The 21182-nt window shown below is 40.8% G+C and overlaps 1 protein-coding gene across 1 annotated transcript; it reads left to right on the forward strand.

Moving 5' to 3' along the window:
* Positions 1 to 842: 842 nt before the first annotated feature.
* dll4 (delta-like 4 (Drosophila)) lies at positions 843 to 12419 on the forward strand. The gene is made up of 11 exons (XM_041805803.1): positions 843 to 1291; positions 1413 to 1673; positions 1974 to 2031; positions 2665 to 2928; positions 4815 to 4875; positions 6135 to 6265; positions 6436 to 6605; positions 7823 to 8042; positions 8474 to 9212; positions 10726 to 10834; positions 11286 to 12419. The coding sequence occupies exons 1-11, from the start codon at positions 1238 to 1240 to the stop codon at positions 11289 to 11291; spliced, it is 2073 nt and encodes a 690-aa protein (XP_041661737.1). The 5' UTR covers positions 843 to 1237; the 3' UTR covers positions 11292 to 12419.
* Positions 12420 to 21182: the final 8763 nt, after the last annotated feature.

The following is a 21182-nucleotide window of genomic DNA, read 5'->3' on the forward strand; positions in this document are numbered from 1 at the left end:
ACGCTTCCACTAAACCGTAAAACGCATGGGTGGGCATGAAGGGGCACACGCCACCAACGAGATGAAACACACCCTAAATAACATGTAAGGGTAGAAATGTGCGCACAACGTAGGCCTGTGCGTCCGTGCGTAAAAGGAAACACTTTGTACTTTTAACCATATTAGGATGAATCAATATTATAAGAAGAATATATTTTATTGTTGAATTTTAAGTTAATTGCTCCCAATTTTGTAATTACACCCTAGGTGTGATTAGTTTCCACATGCGTAAAAACGCAAAGAATGTGGATTTAGCAGTAGAATGCTTTACATTTTGGGGATTTCTAGTTTTATTATTTGTGGCAAAGCCCGAGTCAAACCCACGTTTGACCCCACAGAGGGCAAGGTCTCTGAGAGGAAGTAGTGCACACGGCTCCAACTCAGTGATAAGAACTAATTAGGCATGCAACTGAGTGGAACCATGGGCAAAAGTGTGCAAGGAGAAGTAAAGGCAGTAATTGAAATCCTCCCTTTTATATTCAACTTTCTGCTCTCCCTCATTGTCCTCACTCGCTGTCCACAGTGCGCAAATGTGCGTCCGGCGTATTGTGCGCTAAAAATAAGCCAACAGATGTTCGAGCTTGTTAATAATCGCCCAGTATCCATGGTGGTCAGTGTGCGCAGTGCCAGTGGGTATTAAATCTGGATAATTGTTGTTGGGTTGGAAGGGAAGGGGGTTGAATATGTAAAGTGGGCGGTGTCAGTGCGACTGATTGACAGTTTATGTAATGAGCAGCGCAGTGCAAGTCTATATATCTGGGAGGAGACACGCCACGGTTCATTCACGAGTAATAAGACGAGCGGTGAACATCCGTGGCGCATTTACGCACCAAGTTCAGCACCAAAACAAGCTCTGAGTCGCGCGCGCACAGCGGAGGGACTATTTGTGGAGTACAGTATATACCAGGAGAGGAGGGGGACGTCTGCTGACTGACGGACAGACGCAAGGCTGTGGATATTTCTCTTTCACTCACCTTTGGATAACTTGGAGATTGGGAACGCTTTCTCTGGACGCTTTTGACGCACGGCAACGCGGAGCTAAGGGAGAACTCCCAGGGAGTGAAGAAGGATTTATACGCATTTTTCAAGAATTTTATCCTCATTTTCCATTTGTTTACCTTGGTGTAAATACTTTGGAGTAGAGAGGTTTTGCTGCTTTATTGGCTGGTGACACGGCTGCCTTGGAGAAGCGAGAAGGATGGCAGCCTGGTTCACCTTTACAATCGCATTCAGCACCACGTTGATATCGCAGGTATGAGGGAGGATTTACATCAAAAACACATGGAGAGCCCTTTTTCTATTTTCTTTTCTTTTTCAAGCTTTATACAACCGCACCGATGTTTCCCTAAAACCTCTATCTCCTTCTCTTTTAGGTATTTGGCTCCGGTGTTTTTGAGCTCGATCTGCACGAATTTAAAAACAACAAAGGTTTGCTGGCGAACGGGAACGTGTGCAAACCCAACTGCAGGACTTATTTTAGGATATGCCTGAAGAACTATCAGGCCGTGGTATCGCCAGGTGACTGCATCTTTGGAAGTACAATGACTGCGGTGCTGGGGACAAACTCTTTCAGCGCCAAGGACAGTGGCACTTTACCCAAACCCATTCAGATCCCCTTCAACTTTGGCTGGCCGGTAAGATCGTGAACCACTATTTATATTAGGACCGTTACCGTGTTTATGTGAGCTGCTTTGCATTTTGGGAGTGCACTTGTTTTGGTCAGCACATCTAATCCATTACATCACTTGATTCTCTCTATGCTAACAGCTTAGACTTTTAGTTTGAAATCCACACTTGTAATTTCTTCATAAATGTATTTTAAAACATCACTTCTTAATTAAATACAATAATCTAAATTAAATACAATTATTATCTTAATCAATTAAGACAATTAGTGCAATGTAAGTAATTAACTGTATGTGTTTCCTCCTTAGGGGTCATTTTCATTAATAATAGAAGCCTGGCATTCACCTTATGGAAATCTACCTGTAGGTAAGTGTTGCATTTTCCGCCACAGGAGGGAGCTCTTCCTGTATATATCACACTCCAGCCTCTCCAACTACTTTCTCATTTTGCACCAAAACATGCACCTGAAAAGAGAAAAATGCAAGGCTGTTAAGTACAAATCAATCCTTCAGCATGTTCTTGATTATTGTTCATAATTCTTACTCATTTTCACGCCTGTTTGCCCCTTTGTTATGAACTTCAGAACACCTTTTTCATTCTTATACCCAATACAATTGAACTTCCTGTGGTTTATTTTTGGCGTGGGAACGAGCTGTGGGCTTTGGTGAGAATACACAGCGCTTGCCAAAAAGCCCTGACTGCATCTTCCTGTATTTTACACCTTACTCTGTTCCGCCCTTTGGAAGAGAGGACCGGGCCTGGGAATGTTTTCGCTGACGGAAAAGAAAGAGGAAATTTCAACCTGAGTTTATCTTTCATCTGAGCTGTATGGGGTTTGATAAGGGATGCAGCTTGATAATGGGGCAGGTTATTAAAGCGAAAGTGGGTGACTTTTGAACCTGCGGGCCATTTATGATGCAGTTGTTGACATAAAACCACAATCATGAAGAAAATATCCTTCACTGATTCCTCTTCCTTCTCTTTTTTATCCTCTTTCAGACACAAACAACAAAGACTTCCTGATTAGCCTTTTCGCCATTCAGAGACAGCTGGGTGTGGGAACTGACTGGTCTCAAGACATGTTGACAGCAAAACAAACAGAGCTGAGGTACTCTTACAGATTCATCTGCAATGAGAGTTACTATGGAGAGAGTTGTTCCAAAAAATGCACACCAAGGGACGACAGATTCGGACACTACACTTGCAACCGTGATGGGCAGCTCTCCTGTCTGCCTGGCTGGAAGGGAAAATACTGCGAAGAACGTAAGAAATGCAACAAATCTCTTTATTTGGCCTGTTTTAACCTGGATGATACACTTTTTCTACATAGTTTTGTTTATTTGAATAGAGTAGGGCTCTTAACATGGCTAAATGTGATTTCTACATGTGAGGGTCATCCAGATGTTTGCAAATGACATGCAGGATTAACGCTTACCTAATAGGAGTTTCTCTTTTCTGTTTCACCTTTGACCCTTGTTATTATGGCTTCAGTCTTAGAGAGAAAAAAGATTTTGTGTGATTACAGTTATCAGCTGCTATTGAGAAGTATAATAGCTCAGGGGTCATCATCATCGAGGCCACAAGATGATGAGTACTTTAACAAGACATGATGTAATCATATCTGGCAGGTCTGATGGGCAATTTGGGTGTACAGTGCATTTTTCAGAGATATGTAATTTGTGTGATGTGAAATTGGTTGTGGGTTTGTGAACCCTCATGAATATGGGTTGAGGGACAGACGGCTTAGCATGACAACAGGCACATTATACTTGTGCAAACCCACTTGACGAAAATCACAGAGCAACACTCCCATGTTTTTGGACGCCTCTGAATGGGTGCCTCGAAGGAGGCCCGATGCCATTTGGCTCCACAATACCAAGGGCCCTTTTCACCAAAACAAATTAATCAAAGAGTAGATTGGAAGGAGGCACCATGAGAGTAATAGTTACCATGTGCTGGATGTATGCGACCACATGGGTGACAGCGGATCTGTCATCCATGTCACTCTGGCGGTGAAAGAGAAATTGGCATGTGCTATTTTGACTGTGGCGCCAAATTCTAACCAGATGGGCTCACGTGTTGCAATTACAGACACATCAATCGTGGGTGACTACAGAAAATATACATGAGAAAGATAGATGGGGTATCTTTCAGACGTATAATTTCCCCTTTCTCACACTCCCATACATCAGTTTTAAACAAGGCTGCTCATTTGGGCCTACATGTTTGGGTGAAGAAGCTGAGCTATTAAGCGCCAAAGAGAGTTGAAGATAAGCACAAGCTAGCAGTATTACATCATTGTAGCTAAAGATGCTGGCTAAAGCACGCCCGTAAATGATAATTAGCTTGTCAATTGTCATAGTAGCTTACACAGGTGCGCATTTACCTGGTATTTCCGGTGTTAAATAGAGTAGACATTGGCATAGCAGCCTATACGTCGCGTTTATAATCTTAAAAGTACCAGTTTTGTACCCTCATTAACTACTGTACCTCGCGTGTCCGGTAACATAATCCGCGAGCTGGTGGAAGAGGGGGGCGCGAGCATTGATTGGAGAAGCTCGGCCGACTGCACGCGCCAAGGTTAATCGCGGCATTATTATCCGCCACGCGCCATCGATGTTTAGTCCCCTCCATTGTTGGGCGCGCGGTAGTAGCAGCTGCAAATATGGTTCTGGCAGACCACAAACAACAATAGTGACAGCTGTCTGCTATTGAGAGCGAGCATCTGTTGTGGACTAAACCGGCCGCTTACCGTCAGCAGCCTGATATGAAGTCCTGAGAATCAGTGTCATGCAAGACCAGGACACTTAAAGCAGGACAAACAAACCCTTAACATGCCCCCCTATGCCAGTGAGGGGTGTGGCTGACACTTTTAGATCAAATGGAGGCTTTTAAAGTTGGGACACTTTGAGGACTCACGGAGGCTCTTTCAAAATAAAGTTCAGTTTGCTACATCAGGAAATAAGGGCGATGTTGGTATGGGGCCTACTTTCTTTCTCTATCCTGCATTTCCTAGGCCTATAATTCAGTTATTATGCTACTGCTTGTTTTGTTCAAATAATCTGAAAGTTCTTGACCTTAACTTAAAGTACTGAATATATTACCAGGAAAGTGCTTCAGTCTGTTTGTGTTCTCCCTCTTTGCTTCAGCTATCTGTCTGGAGGGCTGCAGTGAGAGGAATGGAAACTGCTCCAAACCTGGCGAGTGTGTGTAAGTATTAATAATTGTGAAGTGTTGAAATATGTGTTGGCTGTGAGCGTGTAGGCCGAAACACATATGGGAACAGTGTGAGTTACATCCACACAGAAAAGTTTGGTTTTGTTTATCTTAATTCATTTCTTCTTTCAAGTCGTTAATAGTATTAGGGACTCTTTCTCATGCAAACTCTGTTTATGTAAAACTAATTGGAGCTGGATATGTAATCCATTGCAGATGAATGGAGACAAATCATGCTTTTGTAGCACTTTCATGAGGACTAAAGTTCGCGCTTTCTAGAAAACTTCATGCTTTTCCCTCTCATGTTTCTTTGCGTCACTCACTAACCTCTCTGCTTCCCATGTTCTTTTCCTGTCACTACCCTGTCTCGCTCACTTACTCGCTCACAAGGACTGTTTCACACACCCCACACTGTGAGAAATTCCTCCTGAATCCTATTTTGCCCTCTTTTTTGGACACAAATCCATGACTCCCATTGCTAAAACAGGCCTAAATTGAGGTTAAACCCTTCAGATACCCTACACCATAATGCTGTGCCCATGCCTTTGCTCACTCAGCAGAATATGTTGCAACCTTAAAAGTACATCCCAAGTCTGACAGGCTGGCAAGGTTTCTGCACACTGAACTGAGAAATTGATATTCATGGGAAATGAGGAAAAAATGCTTTCTGTTTTGGCTTGATGCCTGATATTTTTTAAAGCAATGTTTCACCTCTGTCTGATCATGCCAGCATTACTTATCTGTAATGTGTTGTGCATACTTAGATGCTGTTTAAGTATAGGCTGTCTACTTAATTTGCATTCATATTGTTTGCTAAATACACAGTATACATATCCTTATTCACCTTGGTGATACAGAAAAGTTGCCTGTGTGCAATCACTGCTGTGCAATAGTGCAATAGGGCTAAGAAATAAAATTAAAAAACATGATGGCGCATTATGCAGTGATTGAAAAAATCTGTTTAAATTTTACACTTTCTGTAATGGACATAAATGAGATTTTAATGATTGTATCCAACTGTGCATGGCTTTTAATGTCTACTTACATGATTAATGACTAGTTTCATAATTGCCAGTTAATCCATGACGGCCTGTAAAGCATAAACGTCTGCACTCATTTAATCAAAGTCAACTGAATTGATGCTTAATAGAATTAACAGTGTCATTTTTTAGGTGTGTTAGTCATGGTAATTATAAGGTCTACATCATGGGGAATAAGAGTTTAATTAGGAAATGTATTCTGTCATTTTTCAGATGCCGAGACGGCTGGCAGGGCACGTTCTGCGACGAGTGTAAGAAGTACCCGGCCTGTAAGCACGGCACCTGCCAGCTGCCGTGGCAGTGTAATTGTCAAGAGGGCTGGGGAGGCCTATTATGTGACCAAGGTACACCCGACAACTCAGAGCACTGCTGCTGGCCTTTTTACAAAGATCTTCTCATGTTACCTACACGCTGTTTTCATTTGAATTAACTTGAAAGCATTAGTAAATTAGGTTTCCTCTGAAGCAAGCTTAGAGAGCCCTCCTGTAAACAAACTCTCTCCTCTCTCCTCTAGACCTGAACTTCTGCACTCATCATCGGCCCTGCGTGAACGGGGCCACCTGTATGAACACAGGACAGGGCAGCTATACGTGCACCTGCCTGCCTGGTTTTACAGGGGTCAACTGTGAGCTGGAGATGCAGGAGTGTGACAGCAACCCCTGCAGGAACGGAGGGATATGCACAGTAAGAGATACATTATCTGTTTAGTTTGCTTATCAAGGGTTATCATGCAATGACATTGATCATTCATACATAGAAATGAAAACATGGTTGCACCAGATTTAGTGAGTTGCTAATTTCCATCTATAGTCCCATGTAAACCTGACATTAAACATTTCATTTATTTATTTAACCTTTATTTAACCAGGAAAAGACTTGTTGAGATTACAATAACTACAATATTCACAGATGTATTCTAAATACATAGGTTGGTTCAAAAACATACTATATAATAAAATCGTAGATAAATCCTATTATATGAGATGTACAAAGTGCAAAGCTTTACCATAAACTAGGGGTGTCCAAACTATGGCACAGGGGCCAAATGCGGCCTGCCGCACATTTTTGATTGGCCCTCAGCAAATTCTAAAAATGCAATGAAATATGGCCCACATTAGACCACAAAGCTTGTACTTTATTGTATGTTCTTCCAAGTTTCAGCCCAAGGTGGTGCTACTGTGCAAATCCTGCAAACATTTTGACAAGATTGTTTTTTTATACTAAATTGAGACAACACTGTAAATGGTAAACATATTGGCAACCAAAATAATAATAGTATTATTATTTGTACTGTTCTGATGGCTTACAGCAGCAAACAGCAGTAGCAACTACATTCCAGTGACAAAGACAGTGGTAGCCAGAGCTCACAAGGGCTCCTGAAATCTGACTGGCCTACCCAAAATTTTTGTTAAATGATTGGCAGTTTGTCTTGTCAAACATTATCTAGGCATTTAAGCATACCCAGACATTTAGCATATCTTTACCTTCATCTAATTGGCTTTACTGACTATATTGTAGTGTTGTGGCCCCATCATCCTTATATTTTTCTGTATACAGCACTCAGTGGAAAAAGTTTGGACACTCCTGCCATAAATGTACCAGGATGCGATAGCAGCAATACAGAAATAAAGGAAAGCAATAATTATAGCATTACCAAGACACAATAGCAACATTATGTGGTGCCCCAAATGCAACAGTTAGATTAAAAAGTAACCAGAATACATCAGTAGCATTGTGAGCTACCAAGGTTTAGTAGCTACATTATAAAATGACCAAGATACAATAGCAGCACTATGAAATCATTAACTATAATTACTAAATGACTAAGTGACCAGATATAACAATTATATTACTGTAATGGCACCTCAAAATTTCTCGTCTTTTTTTTTTTGTTCCTCAAGAATCTGGAAAGCGGCTACATGTGCACGTGTCCCGAAGGTTTTGAGGGTTCCCACTGCGAACACAGCCTCCTGACATGTGCAGACTCCCCGTGCTTCCACAGTGGCAAATGCTGGGAGAAGGACAATGGCCGCAGCTACATGTGCGAGTGTCCCCGCGGCTACACCGGACTTAACTGCGAGAAGAGAGTGGACAAGTGCACGTCGCTTCCCTGTGCTAATGGTACGGTCTTCCTCCCCTCTTTGACCCCCTCCTCTCTCCTAACTGAACTTCCTCTCGCTCTTAACCCCCCCCAAATTCCTGCAACTGGAAGCAGTGTGAAACAACAGGAATCAGTGGGAACTTGGTGTCTATTGTCCTCCATGTAAACACTCGGCAGCTCCAAGCAGCAGCTTGTAAATGTCGCCACGGTTTGCTGCAGTTGTTGATGAAAGGGGACAAATATCCAGCGCAGATCGATTTCTGTCCTTTTGTAAACATGGAGGACTTGGGGGTTCTGAAACAATACAGAGCACTGTGGTCACATTGTAGATTTGATGGAGACGTGTGAACTCCTGAGGCCTCATGGAAAGGTTTATGGAGAACATGCTGTGTCCGTTGTAAAAATGCTAATGGCAGCTGACGCTAACTGTTCTCTCCTTTTTTCGATGTAGGTGGTCTCTGTCTGATCCACGGTGGCATGCGTGTGTGTAGTTGCCGTGCAGGATTCACTGGCCAGCGCTGTGAAATCAACATCAACGAGTGTGCTGGAAACCCCTGCCTCAATGGAGGAACCTGCCAAGACCGGATCAACGACTACACTTGTGCATGTCCTGCAGGTTTCGGCGGACGCAACTGTGACCGTGTCCTGGACGAGTGCTCTCTTTGGCCCTGCCTCAACGGGGGTGTCTGCACAGGAGGAGGTGGACCAGGGAAACCTCCAGCATCGTGTGTCTGCGCATCAGGCTTCACCGGGCCTCGCTGCGAGTTCTTCGCCCCTGTCACCTCACCTGTAGCCCAAGGAGAGATTCAAGACGGCTTCCAGTGGGCGGCGGTTTCTCTGGCTGTAGGGCTGGTTGCTCTCCTGGTTCTGTTGTGCATGGTGGGCTTGGCGTTGCGGCACATCCACAGGCAGGCCCAAAGAGAGCGGGGAGACACAGAGACTATGAACAACATGTCAAATGTTCAGAAAGATAACTTGATCCCAGAGGCACAGCTGAAAAACACCAACCAGAAAATTGGACTTGAGGTGGACTGTGATACGGAGAAATCAAACTTTATCCACAAAAATTATCACTTGGACTCTTACCACTCTAAATCAAAGGAGTTCAAGGATGAAATGTTACAAGAGGATAAAAGTCTAATTTATGATAAATGTTTAGAAGACAAAATGCCTTTGAGTAGAATGTACAGGTAAGACAAACTATTTTCGCTATGCTTTATTAAATATAATGTTTATGACATGATTAAAGCTGTGTCCTAATTCACAGAGAGGAGAGGGGTCTGGCTGCAGACTGTACATATTTGATGCCATTCACACAGACCATATCTGAGAAAGGAAGTGTCGTTATTTGCTGGTGTAACGTATTTCCAGTTTTAGATGTTTTAAAACTCAACTTTATTCATAAACAACTGTAATTGGCAGTTACATTCATGAAATAACCACATTGCAAACATTACAGACTAAGTAACATGTCAAAAATAAACCTGAGAAAAAGTCAGGGGTCAAATCCAGGTCTAAATTATGTAGAGACCAATTTTAAAAGTAGTTACATGATCGGTGGCTTACTTTTGCAATGTGAGCTCTAACAAATAAAGCTAAAACTCAGTTAACTACATAGATAATGTACCCACATGGCTTACATAGTTGCTTTGTGAGCTTAGCTGTAGCTACGTAGCTATGTAGCACAGTTTTCTACGTAACTTGTGTATCTAACGGAGCTTTGTCAGCTATTACTGCGCTAGAATGTTTTCATGAAGGATAAGCTTTTATTTCCAGCAAGCAGACTAGTTACTCTTCTTTATTAAACATTTTGTAATCAGGTTTTGCAGGTCACGTTTTTGACTTTTAACTTTTGGTATCTAAACCATACCATAACCCTTACACTTACCCTAAACAGAAGATTAATCTGATTTTATTTTGAAAATTTAAGCATGTATATCTGAGATATACAGCGTCTCAGATGAATGGTCTGTTAGATTGGCTGTCAGAAATTAATGCATGTATCCACCAGTAAGGGGGATCTGAAATGAGACAGTCTAATTTATTGAGGATTTCCTGTTTGTGCACCAGCTGTCCCGACCCTTACCCCGTCATTACTGCATTGGAACTAGCTAACGTAGCCAATGTCAGATGACTTATTATTTTAAAGATAATCTTAAATTTTGAGGCCCCTTTTGACATTTTAATATCTTTAGCTTCTGATTGAGATGAAGTTCTTTCAATGGGTGTGCTATGAATCATGGGATATGTCGAGCCATGAATGATGCACTAGATGAATATGTAGTGGCCTAGGAGGAGTAGGACACATTTGAAGGCGCCTTCCAAATGTGACAGCCTACAATGTGCCACTGTAATGTAATTTTTCTTGAAATGCACCCTTTGAAGGATGCTACCCCTGAATTGGGACACAGCTTTTTTTTTTCTGATGGCTTCCTTTATCTATGTTGTGTATGTTTTGAACCCCGCTGAGTGTTTTTAACTGTTAACGGCTGCTGTCACTCACACACAATTTTTTGAAACCAACAGTGAGTTCAATTACTTTTATGCTGGAACTAGGAAACCCTGCATTCTTCATTTGCACACAGTTTACATACATCTGACAGTTATATCTCTCTGCTGCCTCACCGTATATGTGCATGCCTGATGCAAAGGTTAGCCATGTGCTTCTAGTTTGTGTTAACTGAGTGTGATTTGTGTTTGCAGTGAAAAGCCAGAGTGTAGGATATCAACGATATGTTCCTCAAGAGACTCCATGTACCAGTCGGTATTTGTTATAGCGGAGGAGAGGAGGGAGTGCGTCATAGCAACAGAGGTAAGCCAAAAAAAATCACATCTTCATCTTCAGTATTTCCGCTAATCCCCTCCATGAGATGCATCCCCAAAGAACAATCCCTCATTAATGCACCACATTTTCTACGCTGGGGATGATTCTATTTGTAGAAAGTCTGGTATGTTGAAGCTTTTTGTAAATTACAGTGGCTATTCTTTATCTTGGCCATATGATGATTTAAAGTCTAAACTTATACTGATTCTTCACATATGTTTGGCTGTGTTTGGTCTCAAAGGCACTATGTTTTACTGCTGTGGCATTTAGAGGAATTTTCAAGGTGCTGACATCCAAAGAAAATATGTTGTTGATATTGGAGCGTGTGACCTTTAACAGTTAAAAAAGCAGTGGAGATTACTCCGCTTAAGGGTTATTTTAGGGGATTTTATTTTGAAGACTCCTACTACAGTTTTCCTCTCCTGTTTTTTTCCCACAGGTATAAACTGTGAGGGGGTGAAATCGAAGGAACATGGGGATAAAAAGACACAATCGAGGCAGAATTGAATATTCTGGATTGTTTACAAATGCTGAGAAGAGACTGGAGATTGTTTGAGACGTCCACTGCTGCTCTGGAACACTTGAGAACTGGAGGAAGAAACACTAAAAGGAACAGAACTGAGAAACTTTATGTTGACCGAGTGTTTGTATGCAACACATGTACAGTGAAGGACCTCAGATACAGACTGGCGGATTGACTGACTGCAGAATTATTAATTTATAATCTCGGACAGTAGAAGGAGGTGAAGGTGGATCGTTGCTTCTCGAGTCTGACCTGGCCTTGTGTGATAATCATGACTTTTTACAGCCAACCAATCAGTGAAAAAGGTGCCTATAAGATTTGAATCCGCCCCCATCCACACTCACTCCTGCCATCTTCGCCTGCTATGCAAGACTCAGGGTCGAGACGAGTGAACTCACCCACTGTCACAATCCAAACACTGAGATTAATGAATGTCTGAGACTAATCTTCAACTGTCAATCATGTGAAAATGACTGGTTGGACTTTTTTAATGCAACGGTGAAGATTGTATGCAGCCCAATTTCACTAGAAGCCTTAAACAAGAAGGGGTTTGGATTTTGAGCCCTTATATGTTTCTTGGATCATTTGCACTACAAGAAGAAGAAAAATCGGGGGGAAATACTTCTCAATCAACAGGGATTCAAAGAGAAAACCACAGGAGCGCAATAGTCAGTGCTGTGCCAGCAAGATCCAAGAGAAAAAGTTTGCATAAAAAGTGTTTTTTATGCAACCAGTGTGAGGAAAAACAAAGAGACTAACAAAATGAGGAGAAAAGACTGTCACACCACTGCCTGCCTATAATAAAATTCAAAAATACAGAACCAATAATGTAATTTTTTTAAATGATTATTTCCAGAGTTTAATTTAAATATGACACACTGCTCTTTATATGTTTTATAATATTATTTTGTATATAATGCATATTTATAAGGACCAAACTTCTGAAGAATAAAACTTCCTTGAAAACTGTTTTTAATTTGATGTCATTGAATGGAGAAAGGAAATTATTTTTTGAGGTGTTTTAATTAATGAAATTGACAACAAACAGTCTGATGTGTCTTTCATGTGTTTATTTATCTGGGTTTGATTTATGAGGAGATTATGAAGCTTAATCTCGTTTTAGTCCTGAAGCTGTGCACAAAAGTGTGAGCATGTCTGTGAATATGAAATCCAGCTGCTCTGCTAAAGTCACACATTTAATGTTCTGTACAGAGTGCCTGTAAAAAAGTATTCAACCTGTTAAATGTTTTACCCTTTTATTGATTTATTAATCAATAAAAGGGTAACGTAGTTTGGCTTTTTTGAAAAAAAAAAGGGAAAGCAGATTCTACAAATAAATGTCAATTAATAAGAAATATGTAATGCAAAATAAGGGATTGCATAAATATTCACCCCCTTCAAGTCAGTATTTAGTAGATCCTTTTTTAAGTCCAGCTAAAAGTTTTCTATTGGATTGAGGTCTGGGTATTGACTGGGCCACTCCAGAACATTCACCTTGTTGTCTTTAAACCATATCTGTGTAGCTTGCACTGTATTCTTTAGGCCATTGTCTGGCTGGAAAATAAATCTTCCCCGAGCCGTAGTTCTCCTGCAAATTGAATAAGATTTTACCCTCTACCTTTACAAGCCTTTCAGAGATGGCTGCCAAGAAGCATCCTCACAGCATGATGCTGCCACCACTGTACTTCACAGAGGGGATGGTGCCTTTGTGGTGATGTCCACCAAACATAGCGTCTTGTCAAACAGCCAAAAAGCGCCATTTTGGTATCAGACCAAAGAATTTGTCAAAATTTAATATGGCTTTTCTTCAACGGCTGCTTGCTCTCTGCCACTCTCCAATAAAGCTTTGACTAGTGAAGAACCCAGGCAACAGATGCTTGCAGAGTCTCTCCCATCTCATCTGCTGAAGATTGTAACTCCTCCAGAGTAGTCACTGGTGTCTTGGAGGCCTCTCTCACTAGTCTCCTTCTTGCACGATCACTCAGTTTATGAGGACGGCCTGATTTAGTCAGATTTACATGTGCTATAATTTTGTCATTTCTTGAATATGGATTTAACTGAACTCCATCCCCTGACTTACACTATTCAATAACCTTTTTTCTGATTTGCTTGGAGTGTTCTTTTGTCTTCATGGTGTAATGGTAGCCAGGAATACTGATTAACCAGTGACTTGACCTTCCAGACACAGTTGTCTTTATACTATAGTCACTTGAGACACATCACTGCACTCAGGTCATCATAATTTCCCTAACTGTAAGACTACTAGCATCAGTTAACTGGACCTTTGCTGAATTTGGTCAGTCGCTTTAAAGGGGGTGCAAATTTATGCAGTCACTTATTTTACCTTACATATTTTTGTTTAATTGACTTTGTAGGAGTCAGTTTTCACTTTGACATTAAAGTTTTTTCGTAAAATACATTTTTGTCAAAAACTCCAAGTTATATTGACCATGGTTGATTTATAAAATCCGTAAAAGGGTAAAAAAAAAATACAAGGAGGTGAATACTTTTTATTGGCACTATATAAAAAGTAGTCTAGTAATTCTTCTAGTAATTCCTGGAAACGCCTCTGGCTCCCACCTCGACTCACCCACCTCTCTCCCCCTCTCTCTCTCTCTCTGGTCCTAAATTGGCTTGAAATTCAAATCCGTTTCCAGGGATACCACCCCCTCAAGCTGGAAATGGCGAAACAAAGCCAGGCGCAGGGCAAAGGGGAACGCCCCCCCCCACCTCTCATAATGCTCACATACACACACTCAGAACCATCCAAACAGATGCCGTGGGGGGAGTGCAGAGTGAGTCTGCAGTGCCATAAAAACAGCAGCATATGCCAGGCCTCTCGCCCAGTGTGCATGACACACAGAGTGCACAGACCTCCTCCCATAAAAAAACACTCGAGCACTTACAGGCTCCCCCCAACTGCCTCCCCTCCAGGGTTAGAGGAGCAATTTTTCAAAGCTTGGTTCTGTACTACACGCTCCTGCAAACAAAGCTCGGGAGACGGCGTGGCACCAGTGGGGAGGGGAAACCAGATGGGAACTGTGAATGCACATAAATACAAAAAGATCTCTATTTGATGCACTATTCACACATACACAAATTTTCATAAAATACTCAGGGTGAGATGAATGTGCAGATGCACATAGCCAAATCTTTCATCTCTGGCTTTATCTGGGCCAGTCTCACATTTCTGCAAGACATCAGGGTTAGATGTTTTGGGAATACTGCCGGTAAAAGTCAGGAAAGTCAGCATCAGTGAGTGGGAAAGGGAACTGATGTTAGATCTTGAGCAATCTACAACTGGAGCAATTGTTGATGTGAGAAAGGAGCTACGAAGTATTTCTCTTCCTTTACATTTGTTCTCTGTTCTTAGATAAGCCCACTGACATGGAGCACTGATATGAAGGCAAAATCTGTCATCATAGCATGGGACAATTTTGGAAGACATCATGGGTAGTCAGTGCTAAAATTCTCTAGAAACTATCAGGACAACTTGACAGCTTTAAAAATTGACTTTTTAAAGTGTTTTGAGACACATTTTTATGGATGGCCCCATGGATGTGTCGTAAAATCTGTCCCTGTGTTTGAAAATCTGTTCTAGGACAGTATCCATTTAATACAGAGTAGTCAGTAAGTATTCAGATGTTGTATGTTGCAGCCTGATGCTACAGTCCAAAAAGTTCATTTTTATACTCAACAACCTAAACTCAGTACCCCAGCATGACAAAGTGAAAACAGAATTTTAGAAATTTTTGCAAATGTATAGAAAAAAATAAAATATCACATTGACACACGTATTCAGATACTTTAAAAACATTTGAAATTTAGCTCAGCTTCCTCCTATTAATCTTTATCCAATGTTTCTACACCTTGAGTGGAGACCACCTGTGGTGGCCTCACAGCTTACAATGCACATCAGAGCAAAAACCAAGCCATGAAGTCAAAGGAACTGCCTGCAGAGCTCAGATTGTTGTAAGACACAGATCTGCGGAAGAGTACAAAAAAATCTGTTTCAATGAAGGCTCCCTAGAGCACAGTGGCCTTTATTATTCTCAAATGAAAGAAGTCTGGCACAACAAGGACTCTTAGCTGGTCACCTGCCACACTGAGTAATCAGGGGAGATTGGGCCTTTGAAAGAGAGGTGACAAGAACCTAATGGTTGGAGCTCCAGAGATCCTGTGTGGAGATGGAACAAATTTCCATAAGGATAAACATCACTGCAGCCCTTCACCAGTCTGGGCTTTATTGGTAGAGTGGCCAGACGGAAGCCTCAGGTCGATGAGCAACAAATGAATGCTTTCACGTAGAGTGTTTTTCCAAACTCCAAGTTGGCTCTAATGTTTTGAACTGTCATCTCCATACAAGATCTCTGGAGCTCAGTCAGAGTGACCATCAGATTCTTGGTCACCTCTCTTATTAATACCCTTCTCCCATGATTGCTCAGTTTGGCCAGGCGATCAGCTCTTGGAAGCATCCTGGTTGTGCCAAACTTGTTCCATTTGAGAATTATGGAGATCACTGTCCTCTTGGGAACAGAGTTTTTTTGTAGCCATCCCCAGATCTGTACCTCTCAACAATCCTGTGTCTGAGCTCTGGAGGCAGTTCCTTTGACCTCATGGTTTTTGGTCATTGCCAGCTGTGAGGTCTATAGTGAGGTGTATGCCTTTCCAAATCATGTCCAATCAGTACAATTTACCACAGGTGGTATCCAATAAAGGTGTAAAAACATCTCAGCAAAGATCAAGAGAAAATGGAGGAACCTGAGCTAAATTTCAAATGTTTTTCCATATGGTCTGGATATGTATGTTTCAGTCAAGAGCACTTTCCATGGAGCGCATACCTAGAAAACCCCATATCGATATACATTTATGATAAGTGAATACCGTAAAATTAGTTTAAAAGTAATTAATCCATAGTAGCATGAATCTGAATATGAGGGTTCAACAAGCTTTATGCTATAAAGGAGGAGGCCGGGGTGGAGGAGGTTAAGCTTTGCCAGCAGCAGCATGGTGCAGAGATTAGTGAGAAGAACGTCATATTTAAATAAACTCATAAATGTGATATTTCAATTTTTTTATTTTTCATAAATTTGCAAAAAAATCTAAAATTCTGTTTTTACTTTGTAATGATGGGGCACTGAGCGTAGATTATTGAGATTTTTTTTTTCGATTGTAGCATAAGGATGCAGCATAAGAATATTAAAAAAAGTGACGCGAGTCTGAATACTTTGCAGATATCCTACAACAGCCAACACCCCTGTGTCAGCAGCACCCAACACCCAGAGCAGAGGATCTACATGCTTTTCCCTCACACATTTTCCTCTTGCATGTAAACCTGCAACAAGTTCATCTCAGCTACGGTAGTTTGTTTTGGATGGAGGGGTGGGGGTGTCACCTGACCCCGCCTCATTAAGTTTCATCCCTTCCTCATTTCACTAACACCTACAGGTATACAAAACCTCATTCGCACTTTTCCCTGCGACAAACACTTGCTAACACTCTGCTCTTTGGCCCCTGAGCCTCCATAACACAGCCAAGCATTTTCATTGTGTTATAATCACAGCATCCTGTTTGTGACCCAGTGACATCACTTCCTGTTTCCCTCACACACTCTGATTAAAAAAACTGCAGAGCATGCCGGCAAGGGCCAACTGGGTTTCTCACGCATCGCTTTTCTTTGACCTGCACTGGCTCACAAAGATGACACGAGTTTTTCAGGAAACAACCACAAAACAAGCGCGACAAACATACTAATCAGCTATTTATTCTGACAGGGGGAGAGGGGAAATGTGTGATACTGATGTCATGAATGGAGGGACAGGAAACAGATTTGATTCATATTTTAGTATCTTATGATAAGGAATGTGGAAGTGCCTTTACATAACATTTACATGAGCAAAAGTCTAGTGTCCATTTGATTTTAAATCTGCAGCTTTTTTATGTTGGGCCTTATTCTGCTATGGGCCATGCAAGTTTTTGTGCACATCATATTACTGCTTGATAATGTTGTCCTCTGTTACCTTCCCCTACAGTGCACTTGCAGTGGTCTCGTCAATTAACACTAGGTGTCAGTAAGAATCTCACACACACACACACCAAATGAATGCCAGAGTAAATCCCAACAGGTACAGTCATATTCAAAGCTAATAAAATGGCAATTTGTCCAATTTGCTTTCAGGCTTCTAATGATATTTTTCAAGTAATCAGCCCTGGAGATGCATTTCTTAAACAACATGCATGCCCCTTAACACTATGTTTGACAAGCAAAAGACCATGTAGTACCCCAAACTTTGATTACCTTCATAATACTCACATAAAAACAGACTTTAAGAGGGTCTCTTAGCTTAAATTTAACATCTGACATATTTACAGTGACTGACAATGAATGAAAAACCTACCAAACTGTTATTTCAGAAATTACAGTGGCTTGCCCCCCTTTTAATTTTGGAGGGAATACTATAGATGAAAGCTTTCTGGGGCCCAGCCATATTGGGGGGCCCATGGAGGTCAGCAAAATCATGGTTCATTCTAAAGTTAAGCTGTGATAACCATATTTTATGTTGAAATACATGGTGAAACTGGTCATAAGTGGCCAAAATGGGTGTAAAGTGGCAAAAATTGGCATGGCAAATAGTGAAATTTGGTTAAAATTGCAAATATGGGTGTTGAAAGTGGTGCAAAGGGATAAATAGTGGCAAAAAGGGGCACTAAAAGACACGAAGTGGCAAAAAATCACTTTAAAGTAGCAGAAATTGGATGAACAGGTGGTGAAATGGGATTAGAACGTGGCAAAAGGTGGCAGAAATAGGTGGCGTGATGTGTTAAAGTGGCTAAAACTGAGGCTTAAAATGACAAAAAAAAAAAGGTACAAAAAGAAAAAAAAAGAAAAAAAGGGGTTACAAGTAGCCCAAAGTATTTAAGTAGCAAAAATTGTCATGACAAACTGTAAAATGTGGTTAAAATTGCAAATAAATAAATAAACAAAAAAATTTGGCATATACTGTGGTGCAAAGTGGTTACTAGTGGCTAAAATGGGTCAGCAACAGACGGAAATCGACAAAAATGAATTAAAAGTGGCAGAAATGGGATGAATAAGATGTGAAATGGGATTAGAAAGTGGCAAAATGGGTTAAAGTAGAAAAAATAGGCTAAAGTGGCAAAAAATGGCAAAAAAGATGGTGATATGGCATTTTAAAAGTAGCAGAAATGGGTCAAAGTGGCAACATGTTTTCAAAGTGGTAAAAATGTGTGAACAGAGAAAAAAAATAGTGAAAACAAACATGGTGAAAGGGGGTTATGAGGGGCTTAAACAGGTTTAAAGTGGCAAAAACAAGCATAACAAATAGGGAAATACATTTACAATAACAAAAATCTGCTGGTGGAGCATTTAGCTCAGTTTAAGGTATACTTTTAGAGTATAGCTCTAGTATAGCAATTTTATTAGAACTGGGCCACATTTCTTTTTTAAAACAAGAGCAAAGAGCCACACTGAAAAAGCTTCACTAAGATGTTTTAGCTATTCTCCTCACCAGCCTTGGCATGAGTTTTATCCAACAACAAGCATTTGTTCATAAACTGCAGCAGCACCTTACCTGTGGAGCTCAGGTTACTACTGGAGCTGTACATGTATACTGTACGTCATTTTGTCTTGTTGCTCTGATTGGCCTCTGATGACTGCTACAGACAGGACGTTTGTCCAGTCAGCTTCTGAAATTTGTTTTAAAACTCCTGCCCTTCCCAAATGCTTTCTATTGGAGGTTTCCCAAATTAATATGAAATATATCCAGCTGCTTCATAGTATTTCTGATCTTTGGGTTGCTCACCACAATATATTTATCCCCTTTTGTTTATACTATGATTAAGTTAAATAACATGCAACAGTATGACCAAAAACTATCATTCCAGGCAAGATATTAAATGTTTGAAAAATGTTTCTGGTCTGCATGTATGGAGAACAAGAAAAACGTCAAGGCAGGACTCTCATTAAAATGCTTTTTTTATAGCATGTTTTTTTACCTTGTATCTCAATTTTTATGACTTTATTCATTTATTTATTTCCAATTGGTCACCCTTTACATCTAGTAAAGGAACAAATAATAAAACTTAAAAGTGTTATGGTTGTTTTCTTGCACATTCTAGGACCTACTTGTTGGTGCCACCAACCTGCCCCAGTAACCTTCCAGAAGCTCCTGACATCCTAAAGAATGTTTACATCATGCTAAAAAAAAAAAAAGCCCTAGGCATCCTTTGCTGCAGTATCGATGGCACACATGCAGCCATACCTGGTTTGTCTGCGTGCCATGCATATCTTGTGACTTGGAAAAGTAGCTATGTTTAACCAAGCTTTAAGTAATTTGATTTTTGTCTGTCTTTTTTTACTATTTATTTTAATTATAGCAGTTTGAGCACAAAAACAAATGAGTGGATACTGGACAAATGAACATGTGCAGCTGGTAGATATACAGCTTTACTGACTGGTGGAATGAATGGAAATTAAGCACCATGGCATGATGGGATGGATTCTTGTGCATGATGCAGGCCTGCCAATAGGCCAGGACTGTGCAGTGCTTTAGATTTATGAAGAGCTGATACAGTTGTCTGGCATCTTATCAGGGCAGATAATGCCAGCTATTTATAGATAATCTATCAATTGAACACAGATGAGCTGCTGTTATCACTGTGTATCAGGTCCAGCATGAGTGGCAGACATTTTTGTATGCTCTGCCAAGTGTTTGTTTTTTTCAAAGTGAATATGTGCTCTTCCCAATTTGTTAATGAGGTAAATATTAAACAGAAATCACAAAGTCTGTTTGAGTCTAACTTTGAATGTCAAAGCCAGATGTTTGGCAGTTAAACTGTGTAAAATATGACTGGTCTTCTTGTTTTGTGATTATTTGGTATATAACAGCGTTGGGTTAGATGAGTTGGGTTGAGTTAGATACCAGTCTAAACCCATGGGTGAGCGGGTCTTAGGCTCTTAGACAGACAATGTCAACAATTAAAAAAAAACAAAAAAACAAAAACTGTGATTACACAATAAAGCTAATTTAGGGAAACATGACTTTCCTTCCCTCTCTTTTTTTTCTCTCTGAAATTTGCTTTGATTGATGCTGTGGAGGTGAGGTCATCTGACAGTGACCTCTAATTTGATATTTGAGCTGTTGGTCTAAATTACAACCTTCACATGTTCTGGCTCATGTAAACTTCCATGTGAGTTGATTATTTGTCAACCCGCCTATTTGGACTGAGTTCTGTCCTTGTTGTAATTTGGCTCCTAAATGTGTTATATTTCATTTGTGTTAAGTTTTGTTTCTGTGAAATACCATTTAATGTTTTACTTTTCTAAAAGTGAAATCTCTTGTGAAATCCAGTACATCTCCCTATATAGACCTCTCTCCTATAGAGCATAGGTCTGATGCAACGTCTTGGTAAGTTGCCTTCAGGGTTTTGGCTGAAGGCCTGAAATGCTGGGGAATGTTGCATCAGCCAGTTTAAGTCTGAGCAATATGCAACTATTTCAGAGATTGACAACAAGGGCGTCCAATCAGAAATTGAGTGAGGTAGACGGACAGATAATAGGCCAATAATCATGAAAGGTGGGAGGGCTCCAGAAATAAGTCTGAGCCAATAGAATGAGCGGTTGGGTTGAAAGCCCTGCCTTATTCGGCGCACCGAAATCTAACTGGGTAAATCAAGGTAGCAAAGACATCCTCTTTTAATGTGATTGGTCGAAAATACAGAAACGGACCCGCCCACTTTAGCTGGCCTGTATAAAGACGAAAGAATCGCCTCGGCCATATTATCGAGGAAAAG

Source organism: Cheilinus undulatus, linkage group 14, assembly GCF_018320785.1.
Source record: "Cheilinus undulatus linkage group 14, ASM1832078v1, whole genome shotgun sequence".
Taxonomy (NCBI): Eukaryota; Metazoa; Chordata; class Actinopteri; order Labriformes; family Labridae; genus Cheilinus; species Cheilinus undulatus.